The 22,007-nt window shown below is 38.8% G+C and overlaps 1 protein-coding gene and 1 long non-coding RNA gene across 7 annotated transcripts in view; one reads left to right on the top strand and one right to left on the bottom strand.

Moving 5' to 3' along the window:
• Nucleotides 1-1,111: 1,111 nt before the first annotated feature.
• Nucleotides 1,112-4,002, bottom strand: LOC131737348 (uncharacterized). Its single transcript, XR_009328968.1, has 3 exons — nucleotides 3,896-4,002; nucleotides 3,208-3,326; nucleotides 1,112-2,664 (listed from the first exon to the last, which is right to left on the bottom strand). It is a non-coding gene; the product is annotated as an uncharacterized LOC131737348 (long non-coding RNA).
• The window catches only part of LOC117420741 (complexin-1), a 111,795-nt gene continuing 93,167 nt past the window's right edge, over nucleotides 3,380-22,007 (top strand). The window contains exons 1-2 of one of the 6 annotated variants that reach the window (XM_034034319.3): nucleotides 3,380-3,403; nucleotides 5,339-5,454. In XM_034034319.3, the coding sequence (XP_033890210.1) occupies nucleotides 5,424-5,454 (31 nt within the window). In that variant the 5' untranslated portion in view covers nucleotides 3,380-3,403; nucleotides 5,339-5,423. The other 5 variants (XM_034034318.3, XM_059025817.1, XM_034034317.3 and 2 more) reach the window with 5 other exon arrangements.

Genomic DNA, 22,007 nt, shown 5'->3' with positions numbered 1-22,007 from the left:
AGAAAAACCAATCCTCAGAGTTGGGGAACATTGTCAGAGCAGAAGGAAGCAAGTTTTCTTCCAGGACAACCTTGTACTTGGCTTGATTCATGCGTCCTTCACAAAGACAAATCTGCCCGATTCCAGCCTTGCTGAAGCACCCCCAGATGAGTCCAGTTTTCAGCTTTGCCCAACACCTGGTCGTCTAATGGTTAGACGGAGACCTGGAGAGGGCTACAAGCCACAGTGTCTCGCACCCACTGTGAAATGTGGTGGAAGATCGGTGATGATCTGGGGGTGCTTCAGCAAGGCTGGAATCGGGCAGCTTTGGCATGAATCAAGCCAAGTACAAGGTAGTCCTAGAAGAAAACTTGCATCCTTCTGCTCTGACAATGTTCCCCAACTCTGAGGATTGGTTTTTCCAGCAGGACAATGCTCCATGCCACACAGCCAGGTCAATCAAGGTGTGGATGGAGGACCACCAGATCAAGACCCTGTCATGGCCAGCCCAATCTCCAGACCTGAACCCCATTGAAAACCTCTGGAATGTGATCAAGAGGAAGATGGATGGTCACAAGCCATCAAACAAAGCCGAACTGCTTGAATTTTTGCGCCAGGAGTGGCATAAAGTCACCCAACATCAATGTGAAAGACAGGTGGAGAGCATGCCAAGACGCATGAAAGCTGTGCTTTGAAATCAGGGTTATTCCACCAAATATTGATTTCTGAACTCTTCCTAAGTTAAAACATTAGTATTGTGTTGTTTAAAAATGAATATGAACTTATTTTCTTTGCATTATTCGAGGTCTGACAGCACTGTATCTTTTTTGTTATTTTGACCAGTTGTCATTTTCTGCAAATAAATGCTCAAATGACAATATTTTTATTTGGAATTTGGGAGAAATGTTGTCAGTAGTTTATAAAATAAAACAAAAATGTTCATTTTACCCAAACACATACCTATAAATAGTAAAACCAGAGAAACTGATAATTTTGCAGTGGTCTCTTAATTTTTTCCAGAGCTGCGTGTATATATATATATATATATATATATATATATATATATATATATATATATATATATATATATATATATATATATATAGACAAAAGTATATTCATTTACCTTGAGTCTAAGGCTGTTCACAGTCAACACAGATAATGCGCTTCTCCACGCCACCTTTCTGCACAGGGCACAGCTGTCCGAAGTTTTATTTTTATTGCACTTGTCAACCTGGCATTGGCATCTCCTGCGGCTCTCAGCGGGGTTGCCATTTTCAGCTGTGGGTACACGCTTGGCAGTCTCCCTCTGTTCCAAATGCTTCTTGCGAAGTTCCTGTGCTAACTGTAAAATATATTGTCTCCTTGGTAAATTCTTCTCCGTGCATTCTTTGTAAAGTAGGCAGGAGTTGATGGCTGCTAGGTCCAATACACCTGAACAGACCACAGTCGGAGCAGCTTTCATGGAATACCTCCATATCATCTGATCCAAAACATCAACTCCATATTTTGTTGCGTTGTAAAACTCCATTCTCTGGTATTTATTTTCACTAATCCCGATGCTAATTTTGAGTGACCAAAGCTACGCAGCTGGCAAGCAGGCGACAGCCTTCAAAAGGCTTTGAAAACAATAGACTGTCAGTCATTCACTCAGGCAGAGAGTAGAGACTAATCTGATTACAGCTAAACACATTGCGGACTGGTAAATAAAAATAATAAAGTAGAATACCGTTCTGTCTAATCAAAATACAATTGTTTTCTGTGTGGTTGTCAATGTGACTGCTCCCGGGGCGTTTAAGTATAATGTAATATATCGCCTTTACTTCTGCACTCCCGCGTTTCATGCTTTGTGAGGATATACATACGGACATAAAGGTACATAAACGCACAGCCAAATATGTGTTACAACGACTGGAGAAAATGACATTTTAAAAACAAAAACCGCCAAAATGACCGCCGCGGTCCTTCTAGTGTTAATTCGTCGATACATCTTATTAAAGAAAAAGAAAAACTGTTCCCTCGTCACTCCAGTAGTAAGCAGATTCCTTCTGACGAGACATCATGCTCACCAACCCCAGCACACATAATTACGCTCATGCGCAGTACTGCTCGCTGATTTTTAATACACTTGCGCACTGCAGAAATAATATTTGTAGTCAGTGCTGATATGTCTGCTTATAATAAACGGGAATAGCGCTTGTTTTTTTTTACATAAACGCCCACTAACGTGGGTTGCGCTTGTTTTGGAGAACGAGGTCACCGCGTTTACAAGACAGCGAGATCGGATTTGAAAAGGATTAATAATATTGTAATCTGATCACTATGTTTACAAGGCAGCTACATCAGATTTGAAAAGGATTTGAATCGGATAACCCACTTCCGCATATCCCATTACCTGGAATCGGATTAAGGCGAGAAATCCAATTCCCAAATCTGATTGCAGAGTTTACATGGCAGGATTTCCGAATCTGAATATTCTGTAATCAGATTTGAACAGGATTTGAAGTGTCAAGTGTTTGTGTGTCTGATTTAATGCATTTGATTGCGTTGCTAAATGGATACTTCATATAATCTACATTTTCAATATGTTTTACCAGTTTAATATCCTATTATGTTGGTTCTGCCTGACTATATTGTTTTTGCTTAGATAATTATGTGCCAGGTTTCTCATATTTTCAGTGAAAGCTGTCAACATAAAAAAGAAAAAAGAAAGATATCCATTCAGTATTACATGGAGTAATATCCATTACTCCAGTCATATTAAAATGATGCTTATGTGCTAATGGAATAATAAAAATGCATGCACTGTATATACAGGGTGGATATGGAAATTTAGGAACATAACCTTATGTAATTTTTGTGTCCTCGTACATTTGTTGCTATTTTCTGTCATATTGTTCGCTTTCTGAATCACTATGTATTTTACATTTCAAGCATTTAGCTGCTTTGTGGGTAGTTATTGATTATTTTGAAAATACTGTTACAGAAACATTTTGGATACAAAAACATAATTGGTCTCTATAAAAAAAAAAAACAAACAAAAAAAAAAAAACAACAACAACAACAACATATTGTTAGTATTATCATATTACACACCGTGGATGATATGGGTTACAAGTAATAACTATTATATTGAATTGTAATTAAGAGAAGTGATTGTAAATAAATAAATAATAAATATTCGTTCTTAATAGTACAATAAAGCAGTTTGGTTTGTGTAATACTTACAGTATTAACAGGAAAACAGTGAAGTGAAGAACTCGTCTTCTCACTCCTGTTCAGCTGCAGTGTCATTCCTCATTATTTTGTGACCTTGGCGCACCTGGGTGTGTCACTAGGGTGCTTGTCTGATAATTGGAAAAGGGCCAGAAACGATGGAAAGAGAGAGGTTTATACAGTGACTCGGTCCTGCAACATATATTAAGTAATATTTTCTGTTTTATTATTATTATTATTATTATTATTATTATTATTATTATTATTATTATTATTATTATTATTATTATTATAATCGAGGAAATGGTGATAGGTTAATGTACAGTACACCATTTACATGGGATGGCTCTTTTAGTTAATGCTGCTGGCATTCTAATTTGTCTAGGACGAGTACCCTTTATTCTTCCTAGAAAACGATCTGGGAGATAAAACAGGAATTAAGGGGTTCTTCTCATTCAGAGTATGCCATGACACTCGCGTAAGGTAGGAGTGTGCCCAGCACCGGTCATAAACATAATTCTAATCAAACCTGCGACTTTATGGACTGCATTTTCCCAGTTTTGCCGCTAAAATCTCTTCACCAGAAATGCAATACGGTAACATTATTTTTGTGATCCATGTATTAGTAGTGTATGTTTTATTAGACGTTCAAATGGCCTCAAGGACAAAAAGAGGTCAGCGCTGAGTCTGCAATACTCACTCACACAATCTCTTCATTGTTCAGAAGGTTGGAGTCTTTGCGGCAGATCAATGAAGAAAAAAAAAAACGTACGAAAACATCCATATAGGGAAGATAGCAAGCATATGTAGGTCAGGAATAAAAAGGAGAAAAGAGCGCTTTGAAAGAGGTAGGCAGGTCAAAAATACGTTGGGAGAATTGTGTGAATAGTATTATTGAGGAGGCCAGGAAATTCCACTGCAGGAAAGGGGAGGGTGCAGTGAGAACGAGCAGGATTAATATTTGATTGCTCTTTTCTCACTGTCAGGACGTGGGACGTTTCAGAAGGTAGAACTCCATGTGATTCAGTGAGTGCCTTCATCAGCAGCTGCAGTTCCTTTCATAAACACTCGTGCAGTCACAGTGCAGCAAGAAACTAGGACGTCCTTTAGACAGGAAACAGGGATGCACGAAGTGAGCAGTTAAATAGCCTAGTCTGCTGCTAACAGAAAGCTTAATGTTAGAGGGTTAAATCGTTGTTTTTTAAGACTGAAGTCGCCGGGACAGGTAATTATTTGGTTACACTGTGGGAAAGCCTTCAGTCTACAGTTAACCCGACTGCGGGACGACATGGGAGCTCTCCTTTTATAATGGTGCTGAAACATTTCGGCGTTTCTTAAGGAAGTGCAATAGCTTTCTTTTTAGAGATACACAGTAGAGTTCAGCTGAGGTAACGTGTTTCGCTTTATATTTTACGCTGTCATCTTTGTAGAATAAATACTATTAGTATTACTGCATAAAATGGCATCGCACCGATGGCTGTAAAAACAGATGTCTGCATATTTAAACCAGTAAACTGCAGTGTACTCAATGAGCACTTCATCTTTAGCATGATCACATTTCTATTAATACGATTATATAAAGTTTGTCGTTTTAGGAATCGGATGATGTGAATTCTGAAGCCGGTTATATCAATGCTTTGTTTTGTAAACGCCTTGATGCGCTTAAGATACATAGACTGTGAAGAACTAACCCGTCATGTAATGGAGAATGCATCGTCTCCGTAGTTATCTTAGCGAATATCTATCGTATGGCAGAGACTGTAGGTTTTGGGACATTTGGGGATTCGGTGTGCCTTTCAAATTTTGTGATTGAACCACCGTTAGGGGGAGCCGTATTAACCGACTGCCTTTTTACTTATTTTATTACCTTTAGGTGAAAATACAAAATTAAGGGACATGAAAAGTATGAGAATATGAATTACTCGCACAGTGTTAAATAGCTGAGATAATTACGTTTTTATGTATAATTTGGCTTATGACATATATTTACACGTTACAATAAATGTAACCATTCACAGAAATAATAGTACAACTACTACGTTCTTTCTATATTCAGTTAGTTTCAACTGTGGAATAAAAGTTTACGTTTGAGAACCTAGCAATTTGCATTTAGTTATTTGTTTATTTATTTACGCTTTTACAGATCTGCCCACAGAAGACTACTTTACTTGTCAAATCTGAATGTAAGATTGTGAAGTAGAGGGAGGAAGGAATTAAAAGCCATCGCCATGGATTTTGTTATGAAGCAAGCTTTGGGAGGTAAGTGCAATTAGCGTGGGAGGACAAACGGCTACCTGATATCTGCAGTCTCAGGAGTTTAATCTGAGAGACAAGGCTAGACAGTTTATAAAATGCAGCCTAAGCGAAAGACAGCGCTGACCATAACCGAACTGGCATTATGTCAGTGCGGGTGACTTACTGTTTGGCAGAGGATTTACACTACTGTGTTCCGTCAAATTGCCACTGCAGATGGCTTGATTGGGGTGAACACGGTTGCTTAGCATATATTATAAACATATCCCATATTCCCCCCCTTAGGTTTAATAATACGTGTGTGTGTGTTGGGTGGGGGGTATTGCTTTGCATTGTCTATGCATGTGTATATATATATATATATATATATATATATATATATATATATATATATATATATATATATATATATATATATATATATATATATATGTGTATATATATAAAACGATCGTTTTCCAAACAGTCATTGTATATTCTTATTCTGTTTAAACTGTCTTCTTAAAATAAAACTACAGCTGAATGTACTATGAGACAGCGGTCGTTTTGTTGCGAGTACTTTGTGTTCTGTCGCAACTTTAACTTACAAATACGCAGAAACGCACATCAAGGCTATTACATTTAAAAAGGTATATTCATAGCTTCATAAAAACTAAAGTGGATACCGACTGTAAAAGGCACAGCGCACAAAGCGCTTTAGCGCATCACATAAATTAGACTTGTATAATGAAATAAAACACGGATTAGCTTTACACATCATTTTCAGCGCAGTGAAATAGAAGCAACAGGGAACGTTTAGTATGTAAAACGATAAACATTCTAGATCACCGGTGTATAATACGCTACAGTATATTTAAATGGATTTCAGTGAATTTTGCAGAAGTTTTTGAATTGCTTATACAAGAACTTCTGTATTGCTGATTCAACTTAGAAAAGCTCAGCATCATTCTTTGTAAAGTATTCCACTTGTCTACCTATGTCTGCTCATACTTAATAATTTCAGCATAAACAAAAAGGTGTAGAAAGACCACATGGGGCATATACGGTAGATATAGATAAAGGTATAATATAGGTTAAAACCATTGGAACAGATAACTGTTAAAAAGCATAAATGGTTCATTATTTTTTCTTTGATTTTCTTAAACTGATAAAACATAACGATCTTTGGGCTGATATATAGAAACATACAACACAAGTCTCATCCAGTGATTGATAACATTGATTGAGGGAACTAAAGTGCTTAATTATTGACTGCACTGTTCTAACTAAACATTTTTTAATATATATATATATATATATATATATATATATATATATATATATATATATATATATATATATATTAAATTGTTAACATAAAGAATAAAGCAAATTCATGAACCCTTTAAGTGCAATTTGACTGGAAGTGAATTACTATCATTAATATGATATGCACATGTTTTTTTTTTAGATCCTTAGTGGTGTTCTTTAAATTAGTGTTTATTCTTCTAGTTTATATAATCACAAGAGCAACTGGGTGGACGAGCTGATGTGATGGATATCCTTGCTTGGAACTGCTGATTGCAGGGAATATGCGTCAGAGAACTGAAATGGGATTCATTCCATTAACCAGCCTTTAGACAAGATCATTTGTCAGGCCTCTGGTCTAGTACACAGCTATATTGGTAAAGAAAATAATTAAAACCCTCTGAACTATGTGCAAAATTAGTTTACTCTTGAGAAAATTTATATGTCAAGGTTTTCTTCCATGGCATTATTGATTTTTAGGAAAGCAGAACACAAAACTGTTGTAGCGACTTCAGATTAAATACAGCATTTAACAGCTTAATGTGCTTCTAGCTCATGCCTTAACTGTGCACAGTTTCATCCAGTTGAGCACTGGATTTTATTCCATATCAAATGCATACAGACTTATGAAGGGCATATGATCAGACACAAAAACATAATTATTGGCTATCTCCCACTCTTCCCCTCATACACACTAGTGCATGTCCATTGCTATAATGAAAACAAGTCATGAGGTAAATGCTGGAATCTTTTCCTGGTACCATACTTCTTAATCATTGCTTTCACATTCATATCGAGTAAAGGGGAATGCTGTGGTGCATACAGGAGTAATTGGATGTTTTTTTAGGTTTCGATCTAGAAGTACTGGGTTGAATATTGTAATTCTTCCTATGCTGAATATTATGATACACAACTGTTTTGGGGAGTTGGGTAGTCTTGAGTTCCTCAGTGCCATTAACATAGTGTTTTATTTGTTTTCCTAGATTAAAGTTCACTCACATTATTGAAAAAATAAACATGAAAAACAAATATTCTGAGTTGTATTAAATTATAATTTAGAACCTCAGGAGGATGGACAACCCCCCCCCCCCCCCGCCACACATTTATCATTTAATCTAATTGAATCATATCATCTAATTGAATCATATCATCTAATTGAATCCAAATTGAATAATTACCACTATCATAATAATTTGTTTACTTACCTTTCCTTTCTCATTTGTTCTTTCACAACCCACCACCCGCCCCCATATCCTACTTTAAATTTCTAAATATAGTTCTATGGGGGTCTCCTGCCTCGCCCACCGGCCAGGTAGGGGACCTTCAATCGAAGCAGATGTTACGCCAAATTTTTTTCTTCTATGTTAATTTGCTTCGTATACCTCATCAATAAAGTTGATCTAATCATTGAGTTATGGGGTTTGTTCTGAACTACTGAATATATAAATAGCACAACCAAGCTGTAATTACTTCCTGCTCTGTGGCTCACTTGTGTATTACTGTTATCAATGTGAGTCTTGATCGAACATGTGACTAAACTCACAGCTCTGGGTCCCTCTCCCATAGTGATAACATGTCGTGGTATGATTTCACGCTCAAGTACCGAGTTTAGGTGCAGTTAAAAATGTCTGCAAAATCAACAAGCAGCAGACAAAGAGAATGCTCAATCTGGGATCATTTTGAGTCCCTGGTGAGTATATAGGCTATATACATTTTGAATTATCTATTATTATGATGTAATATGCATTAATTGATTAGCCTCCTTAACTTTAGCACTGTGCAATTAGACATTTATTGAAAGGCAAGTTGAGATTTTTTGATTGTTGTTATTATTTATTTCTGCCTGGTTATTCTCATCTCCGACCTGTCAGAACCCACTTAGAGTCAGGCATTACAGTATTTTTCAATAGGCCTATTGGGGCATGGTCATATTAGAAAAAAAGGTTTGTACATGATATGTTTGAAGTAGACTGGAATTCTGAGTGCTTTTAAGTTATGAATTATATAAAAGTCTAACAAACTAACGGAAACAAGTGTTCATTAACATTTAAATATCATTAATATTATTTACCATATCTTAACTTTAGTATAGGTGCATATGATTACACGATGCACCTATATACTAACTTTAAGATTATTTTATTATTACTGGCCCTATGGCCCTGGTTAAATCTGTCAGTGGTGCAGCAATTGACACAAAGTCAGGGATAAACCTCCTATAGTACCCTGTCAAACCAAGGAAAGCTCTCACTTGTTTTTCTATTGACATGTCAGGGCCATTTTTGATGGTTTCCAGCTTACTTACCTGGGGCTTGACTAGACCCCAACCTAAACCCTAAGTGTTTAGTTTCTTCCAAGCCTGGGGCACACTTAGCGGGGTTAGCAGTTAGTTCGGCAGCTCTGATGGTATTTAATTGCCTGAACCTTGTGTGTCCCAGTCTGCACTATATATTACTACATCGTGCAGATAGGTGACAGCATACCCCTTATGAGGCCTCAGTATCCGGTCCATCATTCTCTGGAATGTGACTGGTGCCTTGTGTAAGCCAAACGGTAAAACTTCTCCTACAACTTTGCTTTACATATAGGCTCATTTATATATATATATATATATATATATATATATATATATATATATATATATATATATATATATATATGACACTTTTACTAATTATTTAGGACAATATTTATTTAGCCTTTTTTTTAAAAATGGGGTTATTTTCCAGTTGCAAATACATTAATTGGGGATATATACAATCACGCATAGGGTAGAAATTGGGTGTTAGGTCATTGAAAATAGTAGTTTCCTTCTCTTACATGAATAATGATTATGCAAACGTGATTTCCTCACCAATCAAAATACATGTTCCCCCTGTGCTGCGTGATTCATCTAGTTTCAGATAGTACGGTATTGCTGGCTGACCTGTCATATTGAAACATGGCATCGACAAGTAGTCGACTCGAATATAGAAACAGGTGGTAACTGCTCGAGTTTGCAGGTTATAACTGGTTGTAAGGCCTATTGTATTTGAACTTATGATGTTGCAAAATAGAACCGAGTCCCAGATGTCCTCAAGTGATGAATTTTAAACAATTTACATAACTCCTTAGTCACCCTAGACATAAACGGAGTACCCTGGTCAGTGAGTATTTCCTTAGGGATCCCTACCTGACTAAACATCACCATTAATTCCTTTGCAATCATTTTCGACTATGTATTGCAAAGAGGTACTGGTATCGGGATAACGAGTGGCATAATCTAATATAACCAAAATGTACTGGTGCCCCCTAGCGGACTTTATCAAGGGACCTACCAGATCCATGACAATTAAAGAAAACGGAATCTCAGTCACTGGCAGTGGTACCAGGGGACTACAGAACGATTTAAACAGAGCTTGGCTGGCATTCTGGACATGATAAGCAGTGGCTGATTACAGCCGCATGTATCCCCAGCCAATAAAAACATCTAACTATGCACATCATTGTTTTATCAATCCCCAAATATCCACCTAACACATGCCCATCGGCCAAGTCTAACACCATTCTCCTAGGCGGTTGTGGTACCAGCAATTGCTCTACCATGTCAACCCCCTTTTTGTCCACCCGATACAGCAAGCCACTTTTTAATTCAAAATATGGGTATGTCAAGGGCTACTGGAGTTACTGGAGACCCATTTATAACTGTTACTTGCTGCCTAGCAGAGGCTAAAGTGGGGTCCTGTAATTGCGCAGTCACAAAATGATACCGACTTATCTTCACTTATCTTGAGCCTTCAGGTTCTGGGGTCGCTCTGGGCCGGTGGTTCATAGTAACTTGCCGATTGTAATGTAACGTTCCACTAGAGCGATCAGCTGGTCGGCATTGGAAGGATGACCTTGGCCAACCCATCTCCGAAGCCCAGGCAGTAGCCCCTGTTAGAATTGATCCATGACCACTCTTTCGATGACGTCTGTGGTTGTGTGAATCTCTGGCTGTAGCCATTTTCAGGCAAGGTGGATGTCAAACATCTGTGACCGAGGTGCTTTCTCGGAATGGTACATCCAGCTGTCACTCCCAGTGGGTCCAATATCTCTGACTTTAACTTATTGTAGTCGGTGGCCTGGTACGATTCTAAGTCGTGGTAAGCTTTTTGGGCATCACCGCTTAAAAACAGTGAGTCCAGCCTTCCCTCTCTGCTGTGCACTCAAATGACTTTGACATCATCCTTGCTTGTCATTTTCTGCAAATAGCATAGCGTTCCACTAGAGCGATCAGCTGGTCGGCATTATGTCTATTATTAGCCTATGTGTTTGGGACCTTGCCCACCAGCGTTTGAGGACTCCATCTGGTTGGCCAACTCCTGTATCCCAGCTCTCGTTTGCTCAGCTTGGGTGAACAACAGTTGATTTGTCTCCTGTTGGGTGATCAGCATTTGCAGCAGTTGCTGCACCTCAAAGAGCTTGGCTGTTTGCATTGGCTGCATATGGTTGGTCTCCTGCTGTACAGCAGTGGCCTGGACTAGGGCTTTTAAGAAATCCTCCATTATCTTGTTGTTCTTCATTACACACAGACCACGGATTGTGATGCCGGCATTCTCCGCCACATGCTACAAATGTGTTGCTTATTTTGTGACTTTGTCACTATTTTGGGATATTTTTCACTGTCTTCTAGTGTAAATAAGAAGTTCATATAACAGAAATAGAGTTAAAAAAGGGCGGTCCCTGTATTTTTATTTGTCGCGGCATCCCTTCGCAAAAGATTGCCATGTTCAATCAAAATAAACCAAACAAACCAAACAAACAAACAAAAACTTAACTCCGTGTAGGACGGTAACTACAATTTGACACCTCTGCCTATCACTCAGATGGCTAAGCCATTTTCTGATTTTAAAAAAGTTTATAGCTGTTTCAACGCTGTACCTTCAACAGGTTGTCACCTCCAGTCTATATTTCAGGTCTCAGCCTTAACAGTCAACCCATGCACATTACTACCGCTCTTTATATATGACCCTGCTTTATTCCACACAGGTGTCATTATAAATGCCAGGTGATTCTCATTACTGTTTCAATTGACCTAGTGCAGTGTGGGTTGGGAAATGTAGTCCTGACTTTAAATGGTTAGGACTACATTTTCCCTCTGATCACCTGATGGATAGACAATGCACTGTATTCTTGGACCAATGTACCGCTCCTCTACAACCTTTCGACACACTTTACCACTATATATATATATATATATATATATATATATATATATATATATATATATATATATATAGATGGGCTTCATTGAGTTACAGGAAAATAATTCCATCTAGAGTTTCTATGATGTCATAAATTACAAGACCGAAGGAGACAGCATACAACACAGAACAGAACAAACACACGGTCAAACGCAAGAGACAGCATACAACACAGAACAGAACAAACACATGGTCAAACGCAGGAGACCGCATACAACACAAAACAGAACAAACATATGGTCAAACGCAGGAGATGATGCATAGAGAACACATGGTCAACCGCAGTGTAAACTGAAAAAACAACCGCAAACCGTCGGCAAGTCCTCGGGAAAGGTCTATCCGAGGAAAGATAGGTAATAGCCCAGAGTTAGGGTTAAACAGGGAGTGGAGGGTTTAAAAAAATATTCAGCTAGACTTTTTACATCATTAATGACACTTGTGCTTGAAATTAGGTTATCTTGTGTTGTGTGTGTGTATATATATCATAAAAGCCTCTAGACAACAACATCATCTTAAATGACTATAGCCCCTTATCATGCCATGGAATCTCAAAGCACTTTTTGAATATTTTTAGGATAATTGTTTGCACATTTATTTTATTTTCGCTATTTCAAATTTTTTTGTGTTCAGGAACAGGAAGCCAGGGATATTTAAACCTGCTTGTGAAAGCCAAGTGCGAGAGGGGTGATCCAGCTTTAATTTGCTGGGGCTGGGAAGCGGTAAAAGAAAAAAAAAAGTACCGTTATTCTGACCTGCCTGCCTTTTTTTCACTGGCTTCTATTAATTTATCAGTAATTAAAAATATAAAGGATTTCAACGCTCATTGCTAATGTTGGTGGTAATGTGAGTATAATATGCCCTCATTGTTTGGGAGGCAAAAAGAGATTAGGACTGTGTGAGAGAAATGTCGGCTGACCATGTCAGCTGTGTCCAAAGCTGTGTTCTTTATTTGGGCCATTTTATTCTGTACTCTGCAAAAAAATGATACATTGAAATGAATGTACTTTTTATATGCATACATGTATGCTTTTTTTAAGTATTTGGTTTTTCATCCACTCCAGGAGCATACTTCAGTTCAGCCTCAATTAAATTGGCTCCAGTTGTTTTATAAATTAAAACAAAAGAACAATTATAGCGGATGTTCTGTGTCTTTATTCATATAATATGACTTTAGTACATGGAGATCTATGACAGTATACTTAAAGAACTTTATAGGTTTCTGGCATATCCTTTGCTAACTATTTATTCAGAAAGAAACATTTTATAGTTAAAGGTACCAAAAGTTACGGTTTCAGAAAGGCCCTCCCAGTATCCAGAAACATTTGCGAAACTCGTGATTTTGTCCCGGTTTCAAATTTTTGCCCTGAGGCGAAAATTTTTGCGTTTCGGCTGTGCAGATATTTTATATGATGTGCTTGAATAAAACTTTTGAGTTGTATCCGATAGTTTGTCTTTCATTTTAATATTGATGTTGTTTAAAATGTAACTGTCATGACAACTGCCGGTGGCGGTTTTTGGTATCAGTATAACCGCAGCGGTTCTAGTGTTAATGGGGTCACGAATACTTGTGCAATTAAAAAAAAATAAAAAAAAAAAATTGTTTAAACAGGTACGTTTATTATTATTATTATTATTATTATTATTATTATTATTATTATTATTATTATTATTATTATTATTATTATTGTTATTAGCACTTTTTATTCCAAATTTTATTCCCAATGAGTCCCTCACTCTACCTTCCCCAAATGGCAGTTTCTGTCAGAAGTTAACAGGCTTAAGGAAAGTGTTCATGCTTTGGGACATCGAAAGTGCAGGGACTAGCCTGACAATGTAACATTGTTGAATGAAACATTCTCTTTTTTCTTGCCAAAAGCTGCAGCGCGACTATGTTTTAAAATTGTTCTGCCTAACAAAACATCATAGCAACAGCCTCTCCCAAGTTATTGCAATAATTTGCATTTGTTGAAATTCAAAATTAGCGTTAGCAGCTATTGTGTACGTTATGTTATAAAAAGCAAAAGAGAAAGGTACATTTTACTAATAATTATGTTCAAGTGCTTATGATGTGTTTTGGGAACTTAAGTAAAAGTGCTTAGCTTATAAGATCTATCACGTCACAGCAACTAAGCAAATAGCAAAATAATAGCCAGGGCTGGCGTCAGCACCCGGGCAAGCGCATGGGGCGGCCACACACATACAGAAATAAAATTGGAAATATGAGTACATGTACTATTTCTGTGCCAGCTATCCTACTCAAGCAGCCTTTAGGACTAGAAAAGTTTCGTTTTCACTAAACTAAACTGTATGCATTCTTTGGCCCCCACCCCACCGCAAGCCTTTTGACGCCCTTGCAACCAACTACACAGTTTTCCCGCTCTTGCATGTCAGCCAATCAGCGGAATGCACTTCTGTAGTGTTTAGTCCAGCTTCTGTGATTTTTGCTGTGAAGTGAGTAAATATAAAAAATTGACCGTTTTCTGGAGAAAAGTGTTGAAAACGAGAGTAATGAAGGTGAGATGAGTGGCACTGTAAGCAAAACAAGGATCTGATAAGCAGTAAAAAACCAAGAATCCAAAAGTATGATCCAGCATATTTGGAATACGGTTTTATCTGGTTTGGTTCTGAGCAGGAAGCACAGCCACAGTGTGTGGTGTGGGGAAGTTCTGGCTAAGGAGATCTTAAAACCATTGAATATGTTTCGGCACTAACAGACAAGGCACAGTTCTCTTCAAGGGAAACCTACCAATTTTTTTCAGCGAAAGTTGACAGAGCTACGGGGTAAGACGAAAGTATTCAAGATGGTGGCTGCAACTAACGAGAAGGCTCTCCATGCATCTTTTGCTGTATCACACTGGATAGCCAAAACTGGTAAACCCCACAATATTGGAGAAACTTTTTTCTACCATGCGCCAAACAGGTGGTTTCAATTATATTACAGCAAAGTGCAACCTGTCAACTTGATTCGCCTCCCCTATCTAATGACACTGCGGCCAGGCCTATTCATAGTATGGCTATTGACCTGTATGAGCAAGTGATCGTCAAGGTCAAGCAAAGTACTTTTTTTGCAATTCAGCTACAACTGATGTCAGGTGCTGCTCAGATGCTGAGCTACATTAGATTTGAACATTTCTGAAAACTTGAAAAATAATTAATTTTTTCTGCTGGCCATTACCTCAGCGTGCTGCAGGAGAACAACTCTTAGCTATTTTGGATGGTTTTGTCTCCAATGCTGGCTTGGAATACACACCCCTCATTTATTATATTACTCAGTATCGGGACTTATTTTAATGCCGTTGCTGGGTACCGGGACTTATTTGATCTGCTTTTCATCCAACACGCATGCATTCCATCCACTCAGTTCACTAGCATTCCGTTAGAAAGCAGTCACAGAAACTAAACAATCATTAAAATATTTTCAAAATGAACCAATGGCAATGGATTATCTATTTACCTTAGTTATTGGTAGCAAGATCATGAGAAGTTATTTGGCAGCTTTGGTGCCAATCATTATTAAACCAATCAGTCAGTCTCATCCACCTATGGATTTATATGATTGGATAATAGCTTTGTTAAAATAATGTGCTATCGGTACCCTCCCCGAACTCCCTGTACAGAGAAAACTAATATATCATCAAAATCATGCTTGTGACCACGCTAGCTACCTAATGTTTTGTTGTGTTAAATTAAACTCTTCATAAATCTAGTTAATTAATGATTCAGAAGTTGATTGACCATTATGCGAGAGAAAAACGTGGCAGTTACTTATAGTAATCAATTATACGATAAAAGTCTAAATGGAACTTTTGCTTTACGAGTGTGAAATATTTTTTAAATTACAGTCATCCGTCGTGTATCCACCCGTCACATTTCCGCCCAACCGTTTATCTGCCGTGATCAAGCTCTTCAGTGCTGTGTGTGTGTGAGTAAGTGAGTGACAGAGAGAGAGAGAACCAGAACCAGTACACTGTGTTGTATGTACTCTCTGTGCGCTACCATTACTGGTAGCGTCGCGTGAGTTGTTTAGTGTGTTGATATGTAAATAAATCCTGTTCCCCTAGGGGGTGAATGCACGCACCCTGTCACAAGCATTAATACCCTAGGGATTTAGGTGAGTTCCCTAATAAAAGCTGAATCTTAAAACGATAATTGTGTGAATATAGTAATTGTTACAGCTGTGTATAATGGTATTTAAAACAGGATTCATTTATCCGACTTTTTACATATCCGCCCTTACTCTGGTCCTACGGCAGTCAGATAAGCGAAAGACTAATGTACTAGCAGCTGTTAAACAATAACAGTAATTACTTTTGTTGATCTTAATATAAACATTATATTTTCATTTTGGATTTCTGAAAGCATTTGATTACGGTAAATCTTTATTTCACTTCTCCAATGTTGATGAAGGCTGTAGCAGCTAAACACACCCACTGCTCTCTTCTTAATAAACTAAACATGTTGCATTTTTAAATGGTTGTATGCTGATTCATAACATAGAGTGGTAAAGTGTTAATTTAAGTATTTGCCCTGCTAACAAGCAAATCTGTTTTAAAACATTATTCTGAAAGTGTGCGGCGATGATGATCGCGCCATAATGAACAATCAATGGAAAAAGATACAGTATGTGTAACACTGACATAATTCCATCACATTTCCTCTTGTTCAGCTTTGAGAAGCCTTTTCAAAAGCAATTTTTTCTGGAGTAGTTCATGGTAATTAATATAGACAGAAACACAACAGAGAAGCACACATAATATATCATTGTAGGATAAGTAATAAGTAAAAAATGAAAATAAAATAACAGGGATATGTATATTCTAATCCAAGGCTATTAGTGTAGCATGGTCAGGTCCTGTTGCAGGTGAGTACCCAGGGTCTGGAAAGCATGGCGATGATTTCAGAGAATACAATGGAGATTAAAATGGCCAAGTCAAGTGCATTCTTTTTTTAACAGTAGTGCCTGCTACATTACAAAAGTCAGCCCCTATTGTGCATGGTTTGACTAACACCTTTTGTGTATTTTTTTATAGCACAGTTGGGTTTTTTTATATCAATTTTTTTTATATACATTTCTTTTTATAACATCACCTCTTTTTAGCATATCTTGAAACAAAACTCCCTCTCTACAGCAGTTACTACACAGTGCAATATTTCTTAATACTTATCATTTAAGGTTTAATTGAAGTGTTATATTACAGTACATGACTGAGTGATACATACAGAGGGTACAGTGTTTTCAGTATTTTCAGCTTCTTTGTGGTGAATTGGTTATATTTTATCAATAAATATATTGTTCAGCTTTAATGGTTTTTGTTAATGGCACATTTGTATGCAGAAACCCATATATTGTTCGACAGCAATGTTTTTTGTTAATGGAAAATGTGTTTGCAGAAACAAATATATTCTTTGATATTAATGATTATTTTGTTAATTGGCTATTTAATTGCAGGAATAAATACATTCTTTAATATACCTGCATTTACCAATAAGCTTTGGTAAATCATATGGTTAACTGGTAAATGTCTGAAAAGCAAGCTAATTCTTCAGAATTTCGAACATTTACCACCTTATTTAGTTAATGTTGACATTTACCAGTAAAACTAAAGATTGACCAGATTTAGACTTTTACTGTAACATGTACTGTACATGCCTGGAGAAAAACTATATTTACAGACAGATTTAAAGATATACTGTGTGTTTTTGCTTCAGTGCAGAAATTGCAATATGTGTTAAAGTTACAAAAATAAAATACATTTATTTTGTTGTTTATTTTTATTTCTGATAACGTTTCTCAGTTTCGAAAAAAGTGTTTTTGAGTTTATAAGTTGACAGTTTGTAAGTGGGTTAAAATCTTTTATCCAATTTACCTTTTTTCAAATAGATAAATCTAGCTTTCAGTACCTTAAACAATCATTATTAAAAGAACACTCATATTTCTCAATTCAAGCTATACTGGGTCATATTTACATGCATGTTTGATTTTTCATCCTTGAATATTTCAGATATAATTTATTTAGATTTTGTTAAAGAAAAAAAAAAGCACCTCGAGGGAAATAGAACGCAGTGATTTCAAGCAGAAATTTGTACCTTTTAAAATGTATCAACCAGATGGAAATTCTTGAAATAGTGGCCACTCATATGCAACAAGGAGGCTTGATTATCCAAGCTAATTTGAATCTGTTACATCCCATAAGTCCACATGGCACAGTGACCTTTTTGTAACCAGCAATACTCTGCTGATTACAGTGTCCTGAGAGTGTGTGTTATCCAAGTTCTTTGATACTTTTGCCTAATTTAAATTTTCTTGACATTTCACTAATTTGATGTTATTATCAACCAGCATTGCACCGTGTTATCCCCTTCAGCTAGTTTAATGCCAAGTAACACTTCAGCTGATAGGAGCAAAAATTTAGTCGGAAAATGAACCTTTGAAAAAAAGTATTGCTAGTGCACCAGCAGGAGTATTTAATTAAAATGTCATATAAAATGATACCTATAAAGCAAGGCTGCTGGAAAATAATGAAACTAAAGTTAGAAACTAGAAGCTTGCTTGAGTGAGTAAATATGTAGGATTTTTAAAATTGTATAATAATAAATTAAGTCCACAAACCAATATAATGCCACTCTGAACTCTACTGAACTCCACATTCTTGACAGCCTAACTCTTGGCTAGGGTAAAAAGGACACAGTAATGCAACTTAAAAGGACAGGCAGTCTACAGAAATTAACCACTAACCACAAAGATGAATATTCTTAGTCCAAGCATACAAATCCCAACCTCCATACGTACATATTAAATACATCATGAGTTATATACAAAATTCTATATTTATGAAGAGAAGATGTAAGAATGATGGCACATAATTACAGTCCCAAGTTAAACTGTGCGTTGCACATTAGTTCAGAATCAGCTTGCAGCAGACAGTCTCACCCAGGCAAGTTCATTTCACAGAGTATCAATGAAATGTGTCCAGAGAGTGATTGTTTTTATAGAGAGTGATTTATAGTAGGCTCGATGAGTGCTATTTATTTGAAGGGGAAAAAGTGGCTAGGAAAGCAAGTTTCAGTTTTGTGATCAGCAACCTTGGTGACTGAAGGCTGGTCAGATGACCCCCAAGGCCTGGAAAACATAAAGTGTTAGTCCCCTACTCACAGGAGAGCTGCAGCGGGGGCTTGGCGTGGATGCAAACCCACAGGGGGGAGGAGAATGGCCCCGACTCCACGGGGCCGAACGCACTTGTGATCAAGTCCTTGAAGGAAGAAAATAAGATAAAAGAGAGGGTTTATGATTACGAGCAACGGCACTTAGAGGGGGCTCTAAGGAACTAAAGGGTCCAGCTGAACAGGCCGGGGGTCCCGCTGGCTAGAGAGGTTGAATGGCAGATGCCTGAGAAGCTAGGGGAAGTGATCAATACTCCCCCCCCCCCCCCCCAGAGAATGGACCCCCGGGCTCCCCCGCTAGAAAGTCCCAAACCTGTGAGGGGAAAGAAGACTGCTCTATCTCCCCTGATGACTTTGCCTCCTTCTTCTCTTCTAAAATCTCAGATATCCGCAAACTCTTTAACACCTCTCCCTCCCCCGCACCTCCTCCTGTTCCAACCCCTACACCCACTGCATCCCCTACTCACTCGCCCTCCTTCTCCACCTTCTTGCCCCTCTCAGACTCTGACCTCTCCTCCCTGCTCCAGGGTCACAAACCCACCACGTGTTCCTTGGACCCCCTCCCCACTCACCTCTTTCAAGCTGCTGCTCCTGCTCTACTCCCCTTCATCTCCTCCCTCCTCAACACCTCTCTACTTTCTGGTATCTTTCCCTCTGCCTTCAAAAAAGCCTCTATCACTCCCCTCCTCAAAAAACCCTCGACCCAAAAAACCCTCGACCCCACCTCCCTCCAGAGCTACCGTCCTGTCTCCCTCCTACCCTTCCTCTCCAAAACCCTCGAGCGGACTGTACACCGCCAGCTCTCTGCTTTCCTGTCCAACCACTCTCTGCTTGACCCTCTCCAATCTGGCTTCCGCTCTGCTCACTCCACTGAAACCGCCCTCCTGTCTGTCACCAACTCACTTAAGTGTGCCCGAGCTGCCTCTCTCTCCTCTGTCCTAATTCTCCTTGCCCTCTCTGCTGCCTTTGACACTGTTGATCACTCTATTCTACTATCATCTCTCGCTGACCTGGGGAGCTCTGGCACTGCTCTGGCCTGGTTCTCCTCCTACCTCTCCAACCGCACTTACCAGGTGACCTGTTTTGGAGCAACCGCCACACCTCACCCTCTCTTAACTGGAGTCCCCCAAGGGTCAGTCTTGGGTCCTCTCCTGTTCTCTCTCTACACCCGCTCCCTGGGCCCCCTCATCGCATCCTATGGTTTCTCATACCATTTCTATGCTGATGATGCTCAGATTTTCCTCTCCTTCCCCACCTCTGACTCCACCATCCCCTCCCGTATCTCTACCTGTCTGCTATCTCCTCCTGGATGCACTCGCATCACCTCAAACTCAACCTCTCTAAATCTGACCTCCTGTTCTTTCCCTCCTCCCCCTCCTCTGATCTCTCTATCTCCGTTCCTCTGGAATCTACCACACTCTCTCCCTCCTCCTCAGCTAAGAACCTCAGAGTCACCCTGGACCACTGCCTCTCTTATTCCCAGCACATCTCCACTCTGGCACGCACTTGCCGGTTCTTCCTGAGCAACATCCGAAGAATCCAACCCTTCCTCACCAACTATGCTACCCAGCTCCTGGTCCAGGCCCAATTACTCTCCCGCCTAGACTACTGCAACTCCCTCCTGGCTGGCCTCCCTTCGTCCGCCACCCGTCCGCTCCAGCTCATCCAGAATTCTGCTGCCCTCCTGGTGTTCTCTCTGCCTCGCTTCGCCCACACTACTCCACTACTCCTCTCACTCCACTGGCTCCCGATCACCGCTCGCATCCAGTTCAAGACTCTTGTACTAGCCTACAGATGCCTTGACCAGACTGCACCCAGCTACCTCCAGACCCTCATCTCTCCCTACACCCCCACTCGACCTCTCCGCTCCGCCTGCACTAGAAGACTGGCTCTACCTCCGCTACGCTCACCTGCCTCCAGAGCCCGCTCCTTCTCCACCCTTGCTCCGCAGTCGTGGAATGACCTTCCTACAGATGTCAGGACTGCCCAGTCCTTGACCACATTCTGGCACCTCCTTAAGACTCACCTCTTCAAACAGCACCTGTAGAACTCCTCTGTTTGTATCCTGGGACACTCTCACCCTTCATTTAAATGTGCTTTATTTTGCTCTTATCTGCCCCCTATTTTACTGCTTTTAATCCTGTACTTCAGAATACTGTAATCTGCCAAGTGTTTAACCTGTAGTATTTTGTATTTAATCATATCCTGATGTAACTATCACTATTTAATCATATCCTGATGTAACTATCACTATTATCTGCTGTATTATTGAATTGTGTTTTGTCACACTTGTACTTTGCTTGAACAAAAGTTATTGTATTTCTTGCTCTTATTGTATTACTTGTATTGTAACACTTGAAATGTATTTGCTTACAATTGTAAGTCGCCCTGGACAAGGGCATCTGCTAAGAAATAAATAATAATAATAATAATAATAATAATAATAATAATAATAATAATAATAATAATAACACTATAGAAGACAGGACATAGCAAGATTAGTAAGACACCCTAGAAGAAAGCACAGCGGAGAGGAAAAAACACCTTTTTTTTCTTTTTACTTTTTTAAGGTGGAAAGCTCTGGTAGTCCCGGCAGAGAGGGTGCCCCTACTCCGGGCAAGCTAGCTAGGGATTGCTGGGCTGAAATAATGTCTGATGCTGACATTCATATGTACGTTTCAATTGTTGATGAAGTCCAACAACCTAGAGTCTTAATAATATGTTGATTTAGTCCTGATCTGGCAGCTGAAGTTGCAGCTCCAATTCTAAAGGAGTAAGGAGTGAAGAATTGCTGTGGCAGACCTGCTTCAGTTATGAGAGAGGACAGATGAGAGTGACAATGTTCCTTGAGCAGTCGGTAAACAGCGGATCTGAGTGACTGGGTTT

Source organism: Acipenser ruthenus, chromosome 1, assembly GCF_902713425.1.
Source record: "Acipenser ruthenus chromosome 1, fAciRut3.2 maternal haplotype, whole genome shotgun sequence".
Lineage (NCBI taxonomy): Eukaryota > Metazoa > Chordata > Actinopteri > Acipenseriformes > Acipenseridae > Acipenser > Acipenser ruthenus.
This window is presented reverse-complemented; position numbering and strand designations above follow the sequence as displayed.